Source organism: Capra hircus, chromosome 26 (genome assembly GCF_001704415.2).
Source record: "Capra hircus breed San Clemente chromosome 26, ASM170441v1, whole genome shotgun sequence".
In the NCBI taxonomy this organism is placed as follows: Eukaryota; Metazoa; Chordata; class Mammalia; order Artiodactyla; family Bovidae; genus Capra; species Capra hircus.
Window position 1 is genome coordinate 30,720,047 of NC_030833.1, and position 22,310 is coordinate 30,742,356.

General features: G+C 40.6%; 1 protein-coding gene across 1 annotated transcript in view; it reads left to right on the forward strand.

Moving 5' to 3' along the window:
- DNMBP (dynamin binding protein) overlaps positions 1 to 22,310 on the forward strand; it is a 114,041-nt gene that overhangs the window by 11,774 nt on the left and 79,957 nt on the right. Inside the window, exon 2 of the mRNA XM_018041450.1 lies at positions 21,117 to 21,270. Coding sequence (XP_017896939.1) covers positions 21,126 to 21,270 — 145 coding nt within the window. The 5' untranslated portion in view covers positions 21,117 to 21,125. The remainder of the gene's footprint in view (positions 1 to 21,116; positions 21,271 to 22,310) is intronic.

Consider the following 22,310-nt stretch of genomic DNA (forward strand, 5'->3'; position numbering starts at 1 on the left):
GAGTTTGAAGGGCTTGACAATAGTGTTAACGTTTTTCCTGGCAATGGAGGATACTTTTTTAGAAGGTTTTTTTTTTTTTTTAGGACATTAGTTTTTTTTTATGTTTATTAAAAGATTAATTTGGGGAATTGGCTCACAGGATTATGGAGGCTAAGAAGTTCCATGATCTGCTGTCAGCCAGGTAGAAACCCAGGAAAGTCAGTAGTATAGTCCTAGCCTAAGTCGGAAGGCTTGAGAACAAGGAAGTGCTGATGGTGTAAGTTCCATAGGATATTTAATTAATTTCATATTCCTCTTCTATCCCTGGAAGGCATTTGGCAAAGGTTTTCTTAGACCCATAGGCAAGGATCTCTTGAGTAAAACTGCTGCCAGACCTTTGTGGGATATAAAACTATGTGGTTCATTTAGAGTTTAGGGTAGAGGGGGATGTCAGTTGCTTTGTCCTTGTGACCAGTAACCACAGAGGGTCACATTACTGCCCCTTCCTTTCAAAAAGACGAGCAATTTTGAGCAGTTGGCCCCACCCAGGAGTTGCTGCCTCGTCTTTGTCATTGTTGTCATCAATATGAGCGATGATAACATTTCTCCTCTCACTTCATTTTCATCATCACCATCCTCATAGCTGACATTTACAAAATGTGCGAGGGTTTACTATTTACCAGGAAATGTATTAAATGTTTTACCTACATGATCAAACGTATTTATCTACCTTTGGTTGTGCTGGGTCTTTATTGCTGTGCAAGGGCTTCCTCTAGTTGCGGTGAGTGGGGTACGCCTGCTTCTCTCTGCGGTGGCTTCTGGTTGCAGAGCATCAGATCTAGGGCACCTGGGCTCAGTAGTTGTGGTGCTGGGCTTAGTTTGCCCTGTGGGTTGTGGGATTTTCCTAAACCAGGGATCGAACCCTTGTCCCCTGCATTAGCAGGTGAATTCTTAACCACTGATCCACCAGGGAAGCTCTCTACATGATCAAACTTAATCCTCATAACACGCCGTAAAATAAATTACTATTGTTATCTTCAGTTTACAGATGAGGAAACAGAAGTTCAGAGTGGTTTAAGTAACTTGCCCAAGGTCACATAGCAAATGCAGAACCAAAAACTGAAACTAATTCTCTGATTTAAATCTGAGCTCTTAGCTGTTATGAATATATTTATTACTTAATATAGTTTAGAAGTGAAAATGATTTCCCTTTTTAAATTTACTCCTTAATGTAGCCATGCCCTAGAAAGTTCACATAATCAAACACTGTATTACCTACCCTCCATCTGCAGCTAATAGTGGGAGTAAAACATAAATACATTTTTAATACATAAAAGACAGGAAAAACCTGAAGGACAAAGTGGAGCATAGATAGGGAAACTATTTAAATTTCTGACTTTTTTCAAGGCAGGATATCCATGAGTGCCTTCACTATTTTTAGCTTGAAATATAGCAGTTTCTAAAACAAGAGAGAGACTCAGTTTTTAAAATTGAGACAGAATTCACAAACCATGAAATCTCCCCTTTTAAAGCATACGCTCGAGTGGGGTCTTTTGGGGTGTCCTACACATACGTGCAACCTTCACCACTGTCTAGTTCCAGAACATTTCCCCACACTGGAAAGAAACCTTGTGTTCTTTAGCAGTCAGTCATTCCCCACTTCTTTCTCCTGAGACACTCATTTTAAAACCCATTAAATGCCGAAAAACATCCTAAAGATATGACAAGGGTTTTGAGAATATCTGTCCATAGTCTTGCTCTCTAATGCATATGATGAGAGCGGCAGCAGCAACAACAGTAATAATAGCAGCTGACCCCTGTATAGTGCTTACTGCGTGTGAGGTACTCTTCTAAGTGCTGTATTTATATTAACTTAAATTTCTATGAAGCAAGTTCTATTACTAAACCCATTTTCTAGATGAGGAAATTAAAGCACAGAGAAGTTGAGTAACTTGCCTCAAATCACGTACCCTTAACATGAGGTGGAGCTAGGAGGTAAATCCAGATAGTCTGGCTTTGTAATCTGTGCTGTTAATTATTGTGTTTTAAGTTTCATATTTATATTTGAAAATTATAGAAAGACCTTGAACCATGCCAAGTGAAAGAAGCCTGTCACACAAGACCACCTATTGTATGACTCCATTTGTATGAGATGCCTAGAGAAGGCAACTCTGTCTAGAGAGAAAGTAGATTACTGGTTGTCTGGGGCTGGGATGGATGGGGAGATTTTTGGAGACAAATGGAAAGTGACTGCTAATGGGTATGGAGTTTATTTTTGAGATGGTGAAAATGTTTTAAAATTGACAGTGGTGCAGGTTGCGCAACGCTGGAAATTTACTAAACCCATTGGATTGTACACTTTGGATTAATTCTATAGTATGTGAGTTGCAACTCAATAAACCTGTTTTTTAAAAATGATATGAAGATGAATGACCTGGATGATTTGCCTTAGACTACCTTTTTGTCTTTATCTGGAAAAAAAAAATACACACATTTGTGTTTGGGAGTGCTCAAATACTTAAAAGCTGTTCTAATTCTAACCATTATACTTGCTTATTCAAACATTTCAGGTGCTCCCAAGTACCTAAGATCAAACCCAACGTTTCTAATGTGGGAGTGAGTCTTGTGAGATCCTGTAAGCTCATGAGGAACATGATCATTGGGAATGTGAATATACATTTTGATATATAACTTAAATTAGTTCAGTGTGTTAAGTTATCCATTCTGCAACTATTTATGGAGGGCCTGCTATGTACCAAGCAGTGCTCTAGATGCTTAATATACATCAATGCATAAAATAGACAAAAAAGATCCTTGCCTTATAAAGCATATAGTGGATAAGGACTAATTCTGTAGACTTCATAGTGGAGGTACCGTGACCTGGATCTTAGAAGATAATAGTTTATCCAGAAAATAAGAGTTATGCATATTTGATGGACGAGGGAAGTGCTCAGCTGATCCACTCAAAAAAACTAACATCACATTTTGTCTCTTTTTTGGCTGTGCAACAGATAACTTCAAAATCTCAATGGCTTATTACAACAACCATCTGCTTTTTTAATAGCTCTGAGAGGGCTGAGATTTGTAGGTCCAAGTAAAGGAGTAGAGACGGCACCAAATGGATATAGAAGCAGGAATCTTCTTGGGAATTTATTTTAGGTCTTTGGCCCATGGTAAGCCTCAGTGAGGCCTGACACAGTGGCTTCTGTGGAGCTAAGAGCTGAGCAGAGATACTTGAGGGTGCATGTTGCTCAGAAATACTGGATTTCTAGTCGAACCAGAGTTGAGAGACCTTGATGAGCACTTAAGACATTCATTTGAGACCCCAGAGGGAAAGATATAATGCATTGTGTGATGACTGAAATGATAAATTTAGCTGATGAGGAATTTAAAGCAGCTGATGTAAATAGGACATAATGAATAGATAGGGACCTTCAAAGTGTAGTTGCTGAAATATAGATTAACTGGATGGACTTAAGATAGCAAGAGCAATGCTGCAGAAGAAAGGGGCCAGTGAACTACAAGCAGATAAATAGAAGTTATCCAAGCTGAAATGCAGAGAGAAGAAAGATTGGGGACAGGAGAGAACAGAACTGTAGTGACAGTGAGTTAATATCAAGTAGTTTAATATATGTCTAATTGGAATCTCATAAAGAGAGGAAGAAAGATGAAGAAATAATGACCAAAATTTCCCCAAATTTAATCAAAAACATAAGCTTATATATTCAGAAATCTCAGTGAACCTCAAACTGGGTAAATAAGACTATACACCTCAACACTTTGTCATCAGATTACTGAAAACTAAAGACAGAGAAAACTCTCAAGAGTAGAGAAAAAAGATATTACAGGGGAATGAAGATAAGAATGACAGCTGACTTATCATCTGAAATAGGCAGAAGATAATGGAACAACATCGCTAAAATTTGAAAGAAGGAAAATAAAACCACCAATCAAAATACTGTACTAACCAAAAAAATCTTTCTGAAATTAGAGTAAAATGCTTTCAGATAAACTAAAGTTGAGCAAACTTGTTGTCAACAGACTTATACTGCAAGAAATGCTAAAAGATATTCTTTAGGCTGAGAGGAAATGATATTGGAAGGAAACTCAGATCTGTAGAAAGGGATGAAGAACCTAAGTGGTAATTGTACAGGCAAAAGTGAAAGACCTTTTCTTTAAGGACAACTCATTGTTTATAACAAATGGCATTGTATTTGGGGGTTATAATATACTACATTAATTATCTATCATTGTGTAACATTTTCTCAAAAATTAGTGGCTTAAAACACTATAAATACTTATTATCTTACAGTTTCTGTGGGTTGGGAATTCAGGAGTGGCTTAGCTGGGTGTTTCTTGCTCAGAATGTGTCATGAGTTGCCATCAGGATGTTGGCGGGGCTGCATTCATCTGAAGGCTTTGTTGGGACTCTGTAATCTCCTTCCATGATGCTTGCTCATATGCTTGCTGGCAGGCCCCAGTTTTTCACTGTGTGGGCTCTCCATAAGACTGCCTGAGTGTCCTCACAGTCTAGTCTTGGGAATCACACACTGTCACTACCACTGTATTCTGTGGGTTAGAAATGAGTCACTGGTATGGCCCACACTCAGGAGGAGAGGAAATAGGGAGCAATATCGAAAAAGTTTGGAATCTACTTTAAAGCTACCACAAATATCTATGGCAACAGTAACACAAAATAGAAATAATGTATATGGCAACAGTAACACAAAGGACGGGATGGTGTGGTAAATGGAATTATTCCATTATGTAGTTCATATATTGCATGTGAGTGAGTGAGTGAAGTCACTCAGTTGTGTCCGGCTCTTTGTGACCCTATGGACAGTAGCTACCAGGCTCCTCTGTCCATGGGATTTTCCAGGCAAGAATACCAGAGTGGGTTGCCATTTCCTCCTCCAGGGGATCTTCCTGACCCAGGGATCGAACCCAGGTCTCCCACATTGCAGGCAGATGCTTTACCCTCTGAGCCACCTGGGAACGTATGTAGAATGGTATAATATTAAATCTAAGTAGACTGTGGAAGTAAAGTAATGCTGAAAATTATCCAACCCAGGCTTCAGCAATACGTGAACTGTGAACTTTCAGATGTTCAAGCTGGTTTTAGAAAAGGCACAGGAACCAGAGATCAAATTGCCAACATCTACTGGATCATCGAAAAAGCAAGAGAGTTTCAGAAAAACATCTATTTCTGCTTTATTGACTATGCCAAAGCCTTTGACTGTGTGGATCACAATAAACTTTGGAAAATTCTGAAGGAGATGGGAATACCAGACCACTGGATCTGCCTCTTGAGGAACCTGTATGCAGGTCAGGAAGCAACAGTCAGAACTGGACATGGAACAACAGACTGGTTCCAAATAGGAAAAGGAGTATGTCAAGGCTGTATATTGTCACTCTGCTTATTTAACTTCTATGCAGAGTACATCATGAGAAACGCTGGGCTGGAAGAAGCACAAGCTGGAATCAAGATTGCCAGGAGAAATATCAATAACCTCAGATATGCAGATGACACCACTGCATACGCTTACTCCTTGGAAGGAAAGTTATGACCAACCTAGATAGCATATTAAAAAGCAGAGACATTACTTTGCCAACAAAGGTCTGTCTAGTCAAGGCTGTGGTTTTTCAGGTAGTCATGTATGGATGTAAGAGTTGGACTATAAAGAAAGCTGAGCGCCAAAGAATTGATGCTTTTGAACTGTGGTGTTGGAGAATACTCTTCAGAGTCCCTTGGACTGCAAGGAGATCCAACCAGTCCATCCTAAAGGAGATCAGTCCTGGGTGTTCATTCTCCCTGCACGGCAGGGAGACCTGGCGTGCTCTGGTCATGGGGTCGCAAAGAGTCAGACATGACTGAGCAACTGAACTGAAGACTGTGGAAAGTTTTTTTCTTTTAAATTTGTCTTTATTTTTGGCTGCACTGGGTTTTTGTTGCTTTGCTCAGGCTTTCTCTGATTGCGGCAAGTGGAACTACTCTTTATTGCTGAGCAGTTTAGTTCGGTTGCTCAGTTGTGTCTGACTCTTGGCGACCCCATGGAATTCAGCATGCTAGGCTTCCCTGCCATCACCAACTCCCGGAGCCTACTCAAACTCTTGTCCATCGCATCAGTGATGCCATCCAACCATCTCATTCTCTGTCGTCCCTTTCTCCTCCCGCCTTCAATCTTTCCCAGGATCAGGATCTTTTCCAATGAGTTGATTCTTCACATCAGGTGGCCAAAGTACTGGAGTTTCAGCTTCAGCATCAGCCCTTCCAATGAATATTCAGTACTAATTTCCTTTAGGATGGACTGGTTGGATCTCCTTGCAATCCAAGGGACTCTCAAGAGTCTTTTCCAACACCACAGTTCAAAAGCATCAATTCTTTGGTGCTCAACTTTCTTTATAGTCCAGCTCTCACATCCATACATGGCTACTGGAAAACCATAGCTTTTACTAGACAGACCTTTGTTGGCAAAGTAATTAATGTCTCTGCTTTTTAATATGCTATCTACATTGGTCATAGATTTTCTTCCAAGGAGTAAGCGTCTTTTAATTTCATGGCTACTGTCACCATCTGCAGTGATTTTGGAGCCCAAGAAAATAAAGTCTGTCACTGTTTCAATTGTTTCCCCATCTATTTGCCATGAAGTGATGGGACTGGATGCCATTATCTTAGTTTTCTGAATGTTGAATTTTAAGGCAACTTTTTCAGTCTCATCTTTCACTTTCATCAAGAGGCTCTTTAGTTCTTCTTTGCTTTAAGGAACAAAAAATAAGGCAAATAGAAACAAATGCAGTATCAATAATTACTTTAAATGTATATAGCAACTGTCTGAAAGAGATGCACTTTAGAAATTCAGAGAAAGACAAAGAACTGTGATCTCACTTGTACATGGAATCTTAAAGAAAAATGCCCGGCTCATAGGAAAAGAGAGTAGAGGGGTTTTCCTGGTGGCTCAGTGGTAAAGAACCTTCCTGCCCAATGCAGGAGACAGGGGTTTGATCCCTGGGTCGGGAAGATCCCCTGGAGGAGGAAATGGCAACCCACTCCAGTGTTCTTGCTTGGGAAATCCCATTGACAGAAGAGCCTGGTGGGCTGCAGTCCATGGGATCTCAAAGGAGTTGGACATGACTTAGAGACTAAACAACACAACGCATAAAACTGCTGGTCCCTCTTTTCCATGGTCCTTGGATGCAGGTACTGCGTAGAATGACCTAAAATCTCTTACCCTGAGAGTGGTCTCAGTTATTTTTAACTCCAACTGCACAATTTCTTTCCTCCCTATTTTTCTTCCTCAGAATCTTTAGTTTTCTAAATTCCTTTCCTGATTTCTTTCTTCCAAAATGTCAAGAATATTTTATACTCTGAATATCTGAAGGGTAGAGAAGCGCCTTATCTTTTAAATCTTCTTTAGCCAAAAAACAAGCCTATGCTTGAAAGAGATAAGGAAAGGAAAAAAGACGCTTACTTTGCAGATCTCTGTGCTATTTATCCTCATAGGTTAAGTTAATAAATTTTCTAGACATCTCCTGGAAACTGTCTTAAAAACTGCCTGCTATCACAAGTTTGTTTTGCTCCTTGTTACTGGCAGCTTCACCCTGAAGTTTCACTTTATAGTTTCAAATTAATCTGTACTCTACAGCTGCTGTGGGTTGTGTTATCTGGGCATTTATTGTATACACAGCATGTTGGAGCTGTTAATTTTAATGTATCACTCGGCTGCTTCGCTCAGACATGTCCAGTGTATATACTTATGAGTCAGTGATTTCATAACTGAGATTCATGCAGGATTTAAGAAGTGAAAATCTGAGCGAGTACTTAAGGAATTGTTAAGATGACCCATTTGAAAAATGTCTTTAATGTAAATTTCCTCAAATTTGGTAATTCTAAAATATTCATCTTGGGACCTTCCTTCACCAGTGTGGTTTGTCAAAAAAGACAAATTTGATGTAGAGATATATAAGCAATTTTAAAAATAACTAAAAAGGAAGGAAAATATCAGCGTAATGTGGGGGTGCAGTGTGGAATCCTTTAAGTCAGTTGAAACAGGTGTCTGGTAAGAGTCAGTCCTGAAGCTTTCTTTATTTATTTTAATTTACTTAATTTTGTTTTGGTTGTGCTGGGTCTTCATTGCTGCCAGAGGGCTTCTCTCTACTTCCAGTGAAGGTGATCAAATGGGTGTCTCTGCATTGCAGGCGGATTCTTTACCAACTGAGCTATCAAGGAAGCCTGTAGTGAGCTGGAGGCTACTCTTTGTCGTGGAGCACGGGCTCTAGGCACCTGGGCTTCAGTAATTGTGGCCTGTAGGCTCAGGAGTTGCAATTTGAGGGCTCCAGAGCAGGGGCTCAGTAGTTGTGGCTTAGTTGCCCCGTGGCATGTGGGATCTTCCCCGACCAGTGATAGAAACAAACCAGTGTTTCCTGCATTGCAAGGCGGATTCTTTTTATTATTTATTTATTTGTTTGGCTGCACTGGGTCCAACCTAGACAGCATATTAAAAAGCAGACATTACTTTGCCAACAAAGGTCTGTCTAGTCAAGGCTATGGTTTTTCCAGTAGTCATGTGAGAGTTGGATTATAAAGAAAGCCGAGCACTGAAGAATTGATGCTTTTGAACTGTGGTGTTGGAGAATACTATTGAGAGTCTCTTGGACTGCAAGGAGATCCAACCAGTCCATCCTAAAGAAGATCAGGCCTGAGTTTTCATTGGAAGGACTGATGTTAAAGCTGAAACTCCAATACTTTGGCCACCTGATGCGAAGAACTGATTCATTTGGAAAGCCCCTGATGCTGGGAAAGATAGAGGGCAGGAGAAGGGGATGACAGAGGATCGGATGGTTGGATGGCATCACTGACTCAATGGACATGAGTTTGGGTAAACTCCGGGAGTTGGTGATGGACAGGGAGGCCTGGCGTGCTACGGTCCATGGGGTCGCAAAGAGCTAGTTAGATGTTTGAGATGAGAACTACTCAGTTTAAATCCTGAGGAGGACTGAAGGGCCCTTCCATGATTGGTGGAAACTGATCTGTGTCCTGTTCCATCTGCTGAGGTTGTTGCCTTCCAACTTGGGACAAGTTTGAAATAAACAAAAAGTAACTCCGGAGGAACTAAAAAGCCTCTTGATGAAAGTGAAAGAGGAGAGCAAAAAAGTTGGCTTAAAGCTCAACATTCAGAAAACGAAGATCATGGCATCTGGTCCCATTGCTTCATGGGAAATAGATGGGGAAACAGTGGAAACAGTGTCAGACTTTATTTTTTGGGGCTCCAAAATCACTGCAGATGGTGACTGCAGCCATGAAATTCAAAGACACTTCTTGGAAGAAAATTTATGACCAACCTAGATAGCATATTGAAAAGCAGAGACATTACTTTGCCAACAAAGGTCCATCTAGTCAAGGCTATGGTTTTTCCAGTGGTCATGTATGGATGTGAGACTTAGACTGTGAAGAAAGCTGAGTGCCGAAGAATTGATGCTTTGAACAGTGGTGTTGGAGAAGACTCTTGAGAGTCCCTTGGACTGCAAGGAGATCCAACCAATCCATTCTGAAGATCAGTCCTGGGATTTCTTTGGAGCGAATGATGTAGACGCTGAAACTCCAGTACTTTGGCCACCTCATGTGAAGAGTTGACTCTTTGGAAAAGACTGATGCTGGGAGGGATTGGGGGCAGGAGGAGAAGGGGACGACAGAGGATGAGATGGCTGGATGGCATCACTGACTCAATGGACGTGAGTCTGAGTGAACTCCAGGAGCTGGTGATGGATAGGGAGGCCTGGTGTGTCGTGATTCATGGGGTTGCAAAGAGTCGGACACGACTGAGCGACTGAACTGAACTGAAGACAGTTTATGATAGCAGATTCCTTTCCTTTTCTACCCTCATTCCTCTGACCATCCCTCCTGCGTCAGAGCAGGCTTTTCATTTTTTCTTACAGTCCAACATTACATAACATGTTTCGCAAAGTGCTTGTTGTGAATCGGTGCTGCTGTCATCAGGAGAGCACAGCGGGCTGGAGAAAGATACTTGATTGAGGACAGCTGGCCCAGGCCATGCTGCTCAGCCTCATGGGGGCCACCACGCTCAAGATGGGTTCTACTTTTCCCCTTCATCTATTGCTGGTTATTTGAGTAATCACCTGGCAGTGACTGCTGACCTTCTGTCCAAAACGAGCTCTGGTGACATAAAGCAGAGGAGGAAGTGATGTTTTCCTAGCTTCTCTCATTTACTTCCTGAAACAGATTTAAACATCATATTCTGACACCTCTTACCCTTTCGCCCAGAGGAAAGAGCCTGTTCTTATCAGTCCTATATTGCCAAGAATAAGAGAACTGTGCAGTTGCTTTTGAGGTTAAAGATTACTTTTCATTACTTGGATTTGAAATTTTTAAAATAGATTCCCATTCTCCAAAACTGACGTTTTATGAAGAGTTCAGTTTCAGGACATAAGGAAATTTCCAGATGCTCAGGAACCTATGCTGGAGAGTCCCTCCAAAGGGAACCCTCTCCCAGCTCTTCTCAGGTCAGCACAGATGAACCTGGGCTCCTGCAGCACACCCACTTTAGGAGCAAACAGGAAAGGAAGAGAAACTGTCTTCCAGTTCAGGAAATCCCTTCAGAAATTTGATTCGGAAAGTTCAGAATTTAGACTTCTACTCCACTCTGGGCAGTGTTAGGAAGAGCATGCCAGGTATCGTCAGTGCTGTTTGAAAGAATAGAGTACCTTTTCAAAGTTCTCACACGTTGTGTCCTACTTCCCTAGGACACAATGGATTGTGAAATAGATTGCTCAGAATTTCAAAGCAGTTTGGAGTCTGGGCCCATGCACCAACAGTGAGATTTTTTTTTTTTTTGAAGGGTGGGTGCACAGGAACCCAGGCATTAGTCTTTTTCTAAATATATTTTAAGCCTTCAAAATTTATCTCTCTTTTATCTCTCACCTAGATTTAGGATGGTAGATTTAGGAAACTAACTTTATATGGTTTCCTGTATTTTCTCTCTCCATTTTTTCATGCATAGTTCTCATAAACTCAGAAGAATCCTTTTGGGCATGTATCTGTCAGGGGCTCAGCAGAATGTAGAAGGCATACTCAAATCGGGTAATTTGAGGAGGTCCCACCTGGAACAGGCAGATGTAGGGAAGATTCTGGAGAATTGTACTGTACCCTAGAGATAGCCAGTGAGCCACCCATGCCTCAAGGGGCAGGAAACTGGCTCATTGCCTGACTCTTTTTCTTTTTCAGCTTCCTTACATTAGCTGTGGCCTTTGGTAGAATGACAGAGCCAAGCTGACTCCCAGCGCAGCTGGAAAAGATGCATGGGAATAAACACCCAACCTCACCATCCCTCTGCCTTCAGTCTCCTGCTGGTGATGACCATTGGCTGAACCAAACTGGAAGCCAGAGGCAAGGGAACACCTTGATTCAGTTCTTGTGGGTCAGCTTCATGGAGCATAGATAGAGCAAGGTGGAGGAGGGGAGGACAGACAGACCTAGAAAGGGAAATAGAAGACCCCCAACCCTGACTTTAATGTTCAGTGTTCTCAGTCTGTCCCAGGTTTGATATCAATATCTAAGAATCTGCCTGCAATGCAGGAGACCCTGATTCGATTCCTGAGTCACGAAGATCCACTGTAGAAGGGATAGGCTACCCACTCCAGTGTTCCTGGGCTTCCTTCGTGGCTTAGCTGGTAAAGAATCTGCCCGCAATGTGGGACACCAGGGTTCTATCCCTGGGTTAGGACGATCCCCTAGAGAAGGGAATGGCTACCCCCTCCAGTATTCTGGCCTGGAGAATTCCATGGACTGTATAGTCCATTGGGTCGCAAAGAGTCGGACATGACTGAGCGACTTTCACTTTTCCTTCAGGGGAAAAGTTGTCATCTCAGGAGATTTTCTTTTAATGAAGTATGTCCAGACTTGTAGATATGTTGTTTGTCAGGAATTATTGAAGTTTACTAGGCCTTCTTCTACATTCTCTCACATCTTATGACATAGGTTTTTAAAAATCTTTGTTATGATAAATATATATATGTGTGTGTATGTAAAACATAGAATTTACCATTTTGCCATTTTAAGTGTACAGTTCTGTGGCGTTAAATTCATTCATTTTATTGTGCCACCGTCATCATCACCTATCTTCAGAACCTTTCCATGGTCACAGACTGAAACTCTGTACCATTTTCCTTCCCCTCATCCCCCGGTAACCACCTTTCTGAGCTTTACTACTGTTGATTCATCATATAAGTGAAATCACACAGTATTCGTCTTTTTGTGACTTAGCATAGTATGCTCAAGGTTCATCCACTGTGGTATGTGTCAGAATGCCCTTCCTTTCTAATAGTACTCTATTGTACGTGTATGCTGCATTCTGTCTACCTGTTCTTTTGATGGCCATACAGGTTGCATGATATACTTTTTTAAGTGTTATTTTTATTTCTGGATGTGTTTTTGTTAATACTGAATATCTTCACTCTCATGGCTGCAACTTTCACACGTCCAGCCTGATCTCTCACAGAACTGCAAGGTGATAAAAGAGCAAGGGAGCTGAAGCAGTGGATGTGGGCTTGAGCAAGAGAGAAGGACATCATCTAGAGGCAGTTTAAATGTGTGGAAAGAGTGGAGCCTACCATGGATAAAAGAAACAGCGTGTAAACAAAGGAATGAGTTTTGGACAGAAAGTGCTTTATGGGAGCAGAGAGCTTTTTGATTGGTTAGGATTGCACAAGGACTATTTATGAATAAGTGGAATGAGAAGCAGTTAAAAAAATATATCAAGTTTGACCTGAAAAAAAGTGTGCTGTGCCAGAGAAGTTGAATTAAAAAGCAGTTCTTGGCTGGATTGACTCAATCTTTAATATAGTAAAATGTCCCTCCAAGAGAGCAATATGGCTTATAGCCTTCCCCAGGTTTATAGTGACCATAGAGCTCTTGTATTTGGGGACAATATGGATAGTGTCCTCAGCATGTTTTGGGGAAATGATGGGGACTAAGCCAAGTTTCTTGGGTGCAGGAACTACAGGTCATCTCACAACATCTTGACTGTTCCTTGGTACATCAGAGAAGTGAAACTAGATAGAGAGATTGCTGCCAAGGTCTTTAGTCCATTGAAAGTGTAGTGAAAGTCACTCAGTTGTGTGCGACTCTTGACAACCCTAGGCTGCTCGGTCCATGGATTTCTTCAGGCCAAGAATACTGCAGTGGGTTGCCATTTCCTTTTTTTACTCCCCTATGGACTATAGCCTGCCAGGCTCCCTCCACCAAAAAAAAAAAAAAAAAGAAAATGATTTATGAATCAATTGTCTGCTCTATTGATCTCCTCCTCATGGAAAGAAGCCTGTTTCCTTATTAGATAGTGGTTGGGTTATCTACAGGATCTTATTTTGTCCTGTTTAGGGTAGATACTTTGGGATAGGAGTTGAGTTGCTTAGGACAATAGAGGAGCGTTTAAATGTTCCTGTTAGTCACCAACAGAATTAGAGAATAAATTTTTATAGAATATTGGGTTAAAGAGTCATCAACTGATTAGCCTGCCCAGCAGAGCCAGATTTTCAGCCTGCATGGGAATTTGATTGACTCCATTTGGCTTGACTAAAATTTGTTGAATATGTGAATGCATTATAGAGAGTAAGAAAATCTTGTAAATTCTTAAGCAACTGTGTAATGTGTAAAAATTGACCGTTTAAAAGATTAACCAGGTTCACTGACAGATTAGTGAGGAGAAAAATTGTATCTTTAGCTAAAAAGAGAGGAAAATGTTACTTCCCCAAAAGAAAATGCGTTGTAAACAAATAATAAACTCTAGTTAAGATATATGCTGAAGTATTGGGGAAAATATCTGTAATATATTTTGAAATACATCAAAGATAAAATGAAAAATAAATATTTGAAATACATCAAAACATAACAAGGATTGAAAAATGGGGAGCTTGATGATATGTGACAAAGTGCCCGCAGTAACATGTTAATGGTAGACTCTGCATGGTGGGTGTCAGCTTCTTTCAGCTTGGCTGTTTGAAAATTTTCATAATAAAATGTTGGAGAACTAAAGAGAGGAAAATGGAAATTTAGTGATTTTGAAGGAAGAACCAGTGAGATGTAAGAGAATTAATAAATTTACATTATTAAAAAGTACATGGGCATTGGAGTCAAGTAGATTTGAGTTCTGGTTCTGGTTTAGCTTTGCGTCAGAGAGCTCAGTATGTTGTGTAGTGGTGCCATTGGGATTTGAAGCCAGGGACCCTGACTCGAGTCAAGCACCTTGGTCTCCACCTTGCAGTGTGGTGATGGTACAAGCTCCTAGCTCAGTGTCTGGCATGTGGTAAATTCTTAAATGGTTGCTATTGCGGTCAGTGTACTGTCTGGATTATAGAGGATGAAGAAGTATCAGATTCTGATGTTTGATCTGAAAGACTTATATAACGCTGTTACTCAAGCTGGAAGGTAAAACTATTTGTGGAGAAGAGATGGTTAATTTAGTTTCAGATAAGTAGAGATTTTCAGGAAGTAGAGATTTTGATATGAACAGTTCCTTGTGTTTTCCTGAAGTTCAGGAAATCATTTGCTCACCAAAAATTACTCACTGAGCATCTAGACCAGTGAACAAAACAGACAAAAATCTCCTCCCTCATAGAGTTTTATATCCTATGAGGGTTTGAAGAATGAAGGGTCTTTGCATCTCACATGCAGAGTGACTCTGCAAAGGTGGAGAGACAGGCATTCACCAGCAAGAGAAGAAACGCTGTCATAGCAAACTTTCTGATGTCCCAGACATTATGCCATCCAGGCATTTATTTCCTCTGCCTTCTCTCAGGCCCATCTGCATTCTGATTTCCAATGTATTAATGGTTCTTTTTTGCATCCATCTGAAGTTGGTGAAACAGTTTATGTGTAAACTAGTTATGATTAAGTTTCAAAATATTTTTTGGCCATACTACACGGCAAGCAGGATCTTAGTTCCCCAACCAGGGATTAAACCCAGGCCATGACAGTGAAAGTGCCTAGTCCTAACTACTGGATCATCAGGGAATCCCAGTCCTGGCTTCTAAAATGGCCCAGACAGAAACAGTAATTGTTGCTTTTCATAGTGTGTACAGAGAAGACAGATGAAATTCACGCTATTCCACATAAAACAGAGGACATAAAGACCTCCTTTCTGGTCTCACCCACGAATCCTGTAGTTTAGCCAGGCTCTGACTGCAGCACTCTTCCAGGGTGTGTATTCCTTAGTGATTACGCACTCCTTCCAATAGGGTAGGAGGTCAGTCAGTAAAAGTATTTATTGAGCCAGACCCTCCTCTGCTTCTGAGTCATTTTCTGGTAGAGCAGGAAGGTTCTCGAGGAGAAGCTTTAACCCTTTCAGCTCACAAAGGTCACTCCTCCATGGAACAGGGTAGCTCTCTAAGTCACCCTCTGGGGCTTATGCTAATTCTCTCCTTGATATTTTAGATAATGAGGTATATATTTAGTCTGATAGATGAAATTTGAGAAAAGATAGTAGTAGGAAAAGGAAAATAAAATCTACCTTGGCTCAACCTTGAGTTGTTTTAATAATATATAGATGGTTAAGAATTTTGCAAAATATTGTTTGTTTTAGGGGAAAGAAATATTTTTGACACCACCCTTATGTGGAAATCTGACATCTGGCAACTTCAGCTATCTGGAAGACAGCCAGAAACTAAGAAAGGGGCCTCAGAGCACATAAAAAATAACTGTTGAAGGACTCTAGCACTACCAGACGTACTTTACCACTGCAGAAGGGCTTGTGAGCCTCGTACTTGGAGTGTGTTTACTTTTTATTTATCTAGAAACTTGTAATAATTTTGGTGGTGTGTGTGTGGTTCCCTGCCACTCCCAGCAGATTATAAACAATGATCTAGAGAGAGGTAGAAAAGTTGACAGAGGAGATAAACTGATGGCAGAGCAAAGGCTGACATTAAAAGAGAAAAACCTAAAACTTGCATAGCACTGGTACTGTGTGTCACAGAAGAGTACAGTAAGAAACGGTCTTAATAACGAGCTTATTATTAAGTTAGTGTTCAGTGTCTTTTCTGTTGATGGCAAGGATGTATGTTATGTGCCTAGGTTTTAAACATGGTCAAAGTTAACCATGTTTGACATGTTGAAATAGTAAATTGTATACTTGAAATTTCATCACAAATTTGTATACTTGAAATATCACATTCTCTGATGATGCTATATCATGGACAGATTTAATCTTGTAGGTGATTATGGAAATGATGTTTAATAATAACTGCTAACACTTATTGAGCACCTACTGTGTTCCCCCTGTCCTAGGTGCTTTCACACTATTAGCATACTGGTTATGGGTTTGAAGACAGGCAGATCTGCATTCCTGTTCTATGTCTGACTTACTATGTGACCCTGGACAGATTACGTCACCTCTCTGAGCTTGCAGAATGGGAACCAACTATATACAGCAGGGCTGTTGTGAAGACGCAAGGAGGGAAGTCATAGTGCTATGTATAGAAGTGCTAATTAAATATTAGGCATTGTTGTTATCCAGTTGCTAAGTCGTGTCTGACTCTTTGGGACCCCATGGACTACAGCACACCAGCCTTCTCTGTCCTCCACTATCTCCTGGAGTTTGCTCAAACTCATGTCCATTGAGTCAGTGATGCAATCCAGTCATCTCAGCCTCTGTCATCCCCTTTTCCCCCTGCCCTCAGTCTTTCCCAGCATCAGGTTCTTTGCCATGAGTCAGCTCTTCTCATCAGGTGGCCAAAGTATTGGAGTGTCAACTTCAGTCCTTCCAAAGGATAAATAGCGTTGATTTCATTTAGTAATGACTAGTTTGATCTCCTTGCAGTCCAAGGGACTCTCAAGAGTCTTCCCCAGCACCACAGTTCAAAAGCATCAATTCTTCGGTGCTCAGCCTTCTTTCTGGTCCCACTGTCACATCCGTACATGACTACTGGAAAAACCATATTTTTGACAGTGTTATGAACCTCTATCCATAGCTCTTCAGGTACTCTGTCTACCAGATCTAATCCCTTAAATCTGTTTGTCACCTTATTAGGCATTAGTATAATTACTTTTATCATTATCGTCACCCTCTTGATGGTTATTATGAAAGTATGATTATCTCCATTTTTTTAAAAAAGAAGCTGAAGCCCAAGTAATATATCCAAGGTGAAAAAGCTAATATATAGTGGAGCTGGGATTCGAACGTTGATCTCTCTAAGACACCAGGAGCCCAGTAACTTGCATTCACATTATGCTGCCTCCTCAGTGTGTGATTTTTAATTGTGTTAGTCACTCAGTTGTGTCTGAGTCTTTGCAACCCCATGAACTGTAGCCATGGGGTTTCCCAGGCATGAATACTGGAATGGGTTGCCATTTCCTACTCCAGGGGATCTTCCCAACCCAGGGATCGAACCTGGGTCTCCTACATTGCAGGCAGATCCTTTACCATCTGAGGCACCAGGGAAGATTTGTATATGTTTTAATATTTAAAGAAAATATGTGGTGGGAGAGGATGTGGGGAATGTTACTAGCTACTTCTTTTCTCCGTTGTACACCCAAGTCATCTCCTTATAGGAAAAAAGTTTCTGTAACACAAGGATAAGCTCTTTTTATTCAGTAGTTCAAGTGAAATACGTAACATTTGTATTGCATGAGTCATTAGAAACTTATAGGTACTTTGCATTAATAGACTAAACAATTTATTATGTGCCTAAATGTTTGTCCACACCATTCTTAGACTGTAAACTTAGTGAAGCTATAACTATTCTTTTTTGTAATTAGGCACTCGGTGCTTTTTGATGTTGGTTATAGTTATATGTAGCAGCTTCTCAGGTGGTGCTAGTGGTAAAGAACTTGCCTGCCCATGTCGGAGACATAAGAGATGTAGGTTCAATCCCTGGGTTGGGAAGATCCCCTGGAGGAGGGCATGGCAACCCACTCCAATATTGCTTGGAGAATTCCATGAACAGGGGAGCCTGGCAGGCTGCAGTCCATGGGGTTGAAAAGAATCACACTGAAGTGACTTAGCATAGTTATATGTGAGATGAAAGAATCCTCATCTCTACCAGCACCAAATGAATACTTGATGCAAATAAAAAACAGTAGGCTTGGGGCCTGGACACTCTGGAGATCTTCTGTTGCTTCTTGTAAAAGACCTGGGAGAAGAGTAAAGTAATCCTGAGGGTTTCCAGTATATATATGCCCTCCTTTTTATTGCCTCCCTTTCTGTTGCTTGAAGTGAAGTGTTAGTTGCTCAGTCGTGTCTGACTGTCTGACCCGATGGACTATAGCCTGCCAGGCTCCTCTGTCCATGGGATTCTCCAGGCAAGAATACTGGAGTGGGTAGTCATTCCCTTCTCCAGGGGATCTTCCCGAGCCAGGGATGGAACCCAGGTCTCCTGCACTGCAGGCAGATTCTTTACCATCTGAGCCACCAGGTGAGCATGCACATAGGTTCCCTTGACAGAGAATAACAGACACGTTGTCTTATAACAGCACAGATGCCATAGCAGATAGTTTCCTAGTTTGGACTGTAGGCTTCTTTGAACAGAAAACACACTGTTGATGTGGTATAGTGTACTCAGTCTTGTCTGGAGGTGCCATCTACGTAGTCTTTTCTTGTTTTTTTTTTTTTTTTAAATGGATTTTTATTTTTCAATGCATTTTAAATCTGTGCTACTGTGGCTGTTATTCAGGTCAAATTACCTTTTTTTTTTAGATAGAAGTAAGTAGGCACCAGAATGCCCTCAGTCCAAATCCTGGCCCTGCTGCTATAAACTCTGTGATCTTGAACAAATTAAGTTTTATAACTTTCTGAGCCTCAGTACCCCCATGTTTAAGGTAGTTGTGGAGAGAGACCACACAAAACTAAAAAGCTTTTGTACAGCAAAGGAAATTATCAACAAAAGAAAAACATCGCCTGCTGAATGGGAGAAGATAATTTGCAAATGATATAACCAACTCAGTATCAAATAAACACCCCAATTAAAAGAATAAACAGATGATCTAGACATTTTTCCGAAGAAGGTGTACAGATGGGCAACAGGCACATGAAGAGATGCTCAACACCACTGGTCATCAGGGAATACAAATTAAAACTGCAGTGAGTTGTCACTTCACACGTACCATACTGGCTGTTAAAGAGACCAAATAACATGTGTTGGCAAGGATGTAATCTGGAGAAAAGGGAACCCTTATGCACTGTTGGTGGGAATATAAACTGGTACACCCACTATGGAAAACAGTATGGAAGTTCCTCAAAAAATTGAAAACAGGGCTACCGTGTGATCCAGCAATTCCAGCCCTGGATATTTATCTGACAAAAGGTAATTCAGAAAGAGAGATGAGCCCCTGTGTTCATTGCAGCATTATTTACAAAAGCTGTAAACTTCGGAAGCAAACTTAGTGCCCGTTAGTAGGTAAATGGATGAAGAAGATGTGGTTATATTATATATCTTTGTGTGTGTGTGTATATATGTAATGAAATATTACTAATTCATAACAAAGAATTGAATCTTGCCATTTTTGATAATGTGAATGGATCTAGAGGGCAATATGCTAAATGAAATGTCAGAGAAAGACAAATGCTGTATGATTTCACTTATATGTGAAATCTAAAAAACAAATGAACAAATGTAAAATAGAAACAAAGTCATAGACACAAAGAACAAACAGTTGCCAGAGGGGAGGTGGGCGGGAGGAGGAAGGAAATAGATGAGAGAGTTTAAGAAGTAACTTCCAGTTGTACAATAAATGATTCACAAGTATGAAATGTATAGTGTTGGGAATACAGTTGATAACTCCTGTCTTAGTATGATGACATATCATGACTAGATTTATCATGGTGATCACTTTGAAATGTGTAGAACTATTGAATCACCAAGTTGTGTAACAGGAACTGACATGGTGTTATAGGTCAACTAGACTTCAGATACAAACAAACAGAAACAAAAGAAATCAGATTTTGTGGTCACCATAGATAGGGCAGAGGTGGCTGGGGGAATTGGATGAAGGCAGTCAAAACGTATAAACTCCCCGAGAAGACTCAGGTTCAGTCCTTGGGTTGAGACGATCCCCTGGGAGGAGAGCATGGCAATCCACTCCAGTACTCTTGCCTGGAGAATCCCGTGGACAGAGGAGCCTGGCAGGCTACAGTTCATGGGGTCACAAAAAGTCAGACACAACTGAGCAACTTTCTGTCACTTCACTGTAAGATAAAAAAGTACTAGGGATGTAACGTACAACATGATCAGTATAATTAATACTGCGTATGTTATGTATGAAAGTTATTAGGGGTGTACATCCTAAGAGCCCTCATCAGAAGGAAAATACATGTTTAAAATGTAATATTTAAATACATTTCTTTAATTTTGTATCTAAATGAAATGATGGATGTTCACTAAACTTATTGCAATAATCACTTCATGATTAAACTTATGCAGAATATACTCTGTTAGTTGCTTAGTCGTGTCCAACTCTATGCAACCCCATGAACTAGAGCCCACTAGGCTTCTCTTTGTCCATGGAATTACTGGAGTGGGTTGCCATTGCCTTCTCCAGGGGATCTTCCAAAGCCAGAGATTGAATCCAGGTCTCCTGTATTGCAGTCAGGCAGACTCTTTACCGTCTAAACCACCAGGGAAACAAAAACTTATGCAGAGGTGTACGTCAATTATATAAATAAAACTTGAAAAAATAAAATATATATGGAAATACAAAGAGAAGAAATAAGCCAAAAAAGATATAGTTATGAGGAATAGATGAAATGCCATATTTCAATTCCCTACCTTTTAAATACCATATTTTAAAAGTACCCTCTTGCCTTGTACTTTAAAAATGTTAATTTCCATATTGCCTTCCTCAGGCATATTGGAAAGTCTGCAGTTCCACATTGCATGTTTTCTGTTACTCATAGCTATAGGTCATTTTTTTTTTTTCCGATTCCAGAATGACTTTGAGAATCAAATGAAAATGTATGAGGAAATTATTGTTTCTTAAAGAAATAAGTGAGGTAGCATTCTGATTTTTTAAAACTTCTTATTTACTTTGACTTCATTATAAGTACCTTTGTATTTTAACGATAATTCGCAAGATTTAGGTCTGTACTGCAGTGTCTTAAATAAATCTACTTTCCCATTTCTTTAACCTTTCGTTCCAGGTTTAAAAGATGGAGGCTGGCTCAGTGGTTCGAGCCATCTTTGACTTCTGCCCTAGCGTGTCAGAAGAACTGCCACTCTTTGTGGGAGATATTATTGAGGTATTGGCAGTGGTGGATGAATTTTGGCTTCTAGGAAAGAAAGAGGATGTGACAGGTAAGAGGCTTATGATTCTTCACATTCAAAATAGGCCACAGGCACTCCCTTCTTTCTGTATTAAAAATTAAGGTTTAATGGCAAGCCCAGTAAATAAATTTCAGATCCTTTTGTGTTTTCTGTATGTGTTTGCTGTGGTTTCTACCAGCATGGAGGGAACGTCTATTATCAGTGCATCTCTCCTTGCAGGCTCCTTTAAAAGGCTGACATGGTTAGGTACCAGCTGCCCTCTTAAATCCCCGGGTGACCTAATTTATTAAAGTTGCCCTGTACCCTAGATGCACTTACCTCCCACTTTGCATGTGCCTGGTTTCCTTTTTTCTATTCTTGAAAACATATATTAGCACCAATTTCTTTCATGAATTCAGAAGGAGACTAGAAGTTCTTCTCCCACGATATGCATCTGTGTTAAATCCAGGCTTAACTTGCATATATTTATGTATGTCTGGCTTGGAGTATATCTTAACAGTCCTCAGAACAGACTCTGTTGATACTTAACCCATATTTGGGGGATAATAGATTATTTCCCAGTAGATGTGATACCTCAGCTAGGATAAATATGGTGTGTCAGAAGTCAAAGAGGAAAGGCAGAGAGGATTGCTTATTCAGGGGCCCTGGAACAAGAGGAAACGAGCATGGAGGAACTGAGAAAAGTTCAGTCTGGCATGAAGTGTGAATGGTTGAGATGGGGGAGATGGCCTGGGGAGATGAACAGAGATTAGATCGTGGAGGACAGCGCATGCTATGGAAAGGGGTTATGGAAATAGGCTGCTGTAGACGTGCTTCAGGCACAGTCAGACTTGTATTTTACAAAGCTCTCTGCTTCAAATTGAAGAATGATAGGAAAGGGCAAAGCCAAAAGCAGGGAGGTGCGATGGGAAGTTGTTGTAGTAATCGAGGTGAGAAATAGCCGTGGCTTGGACCAAGACGATGAGTCTTGAGATAGTGGACAGATGCAAGAGATATATAGAAGGTGGAATCAGCTAAACTTTCTCATGCTTTCCAACTGACAGGCTTGTCTGTCTACTGTTACCTATTAA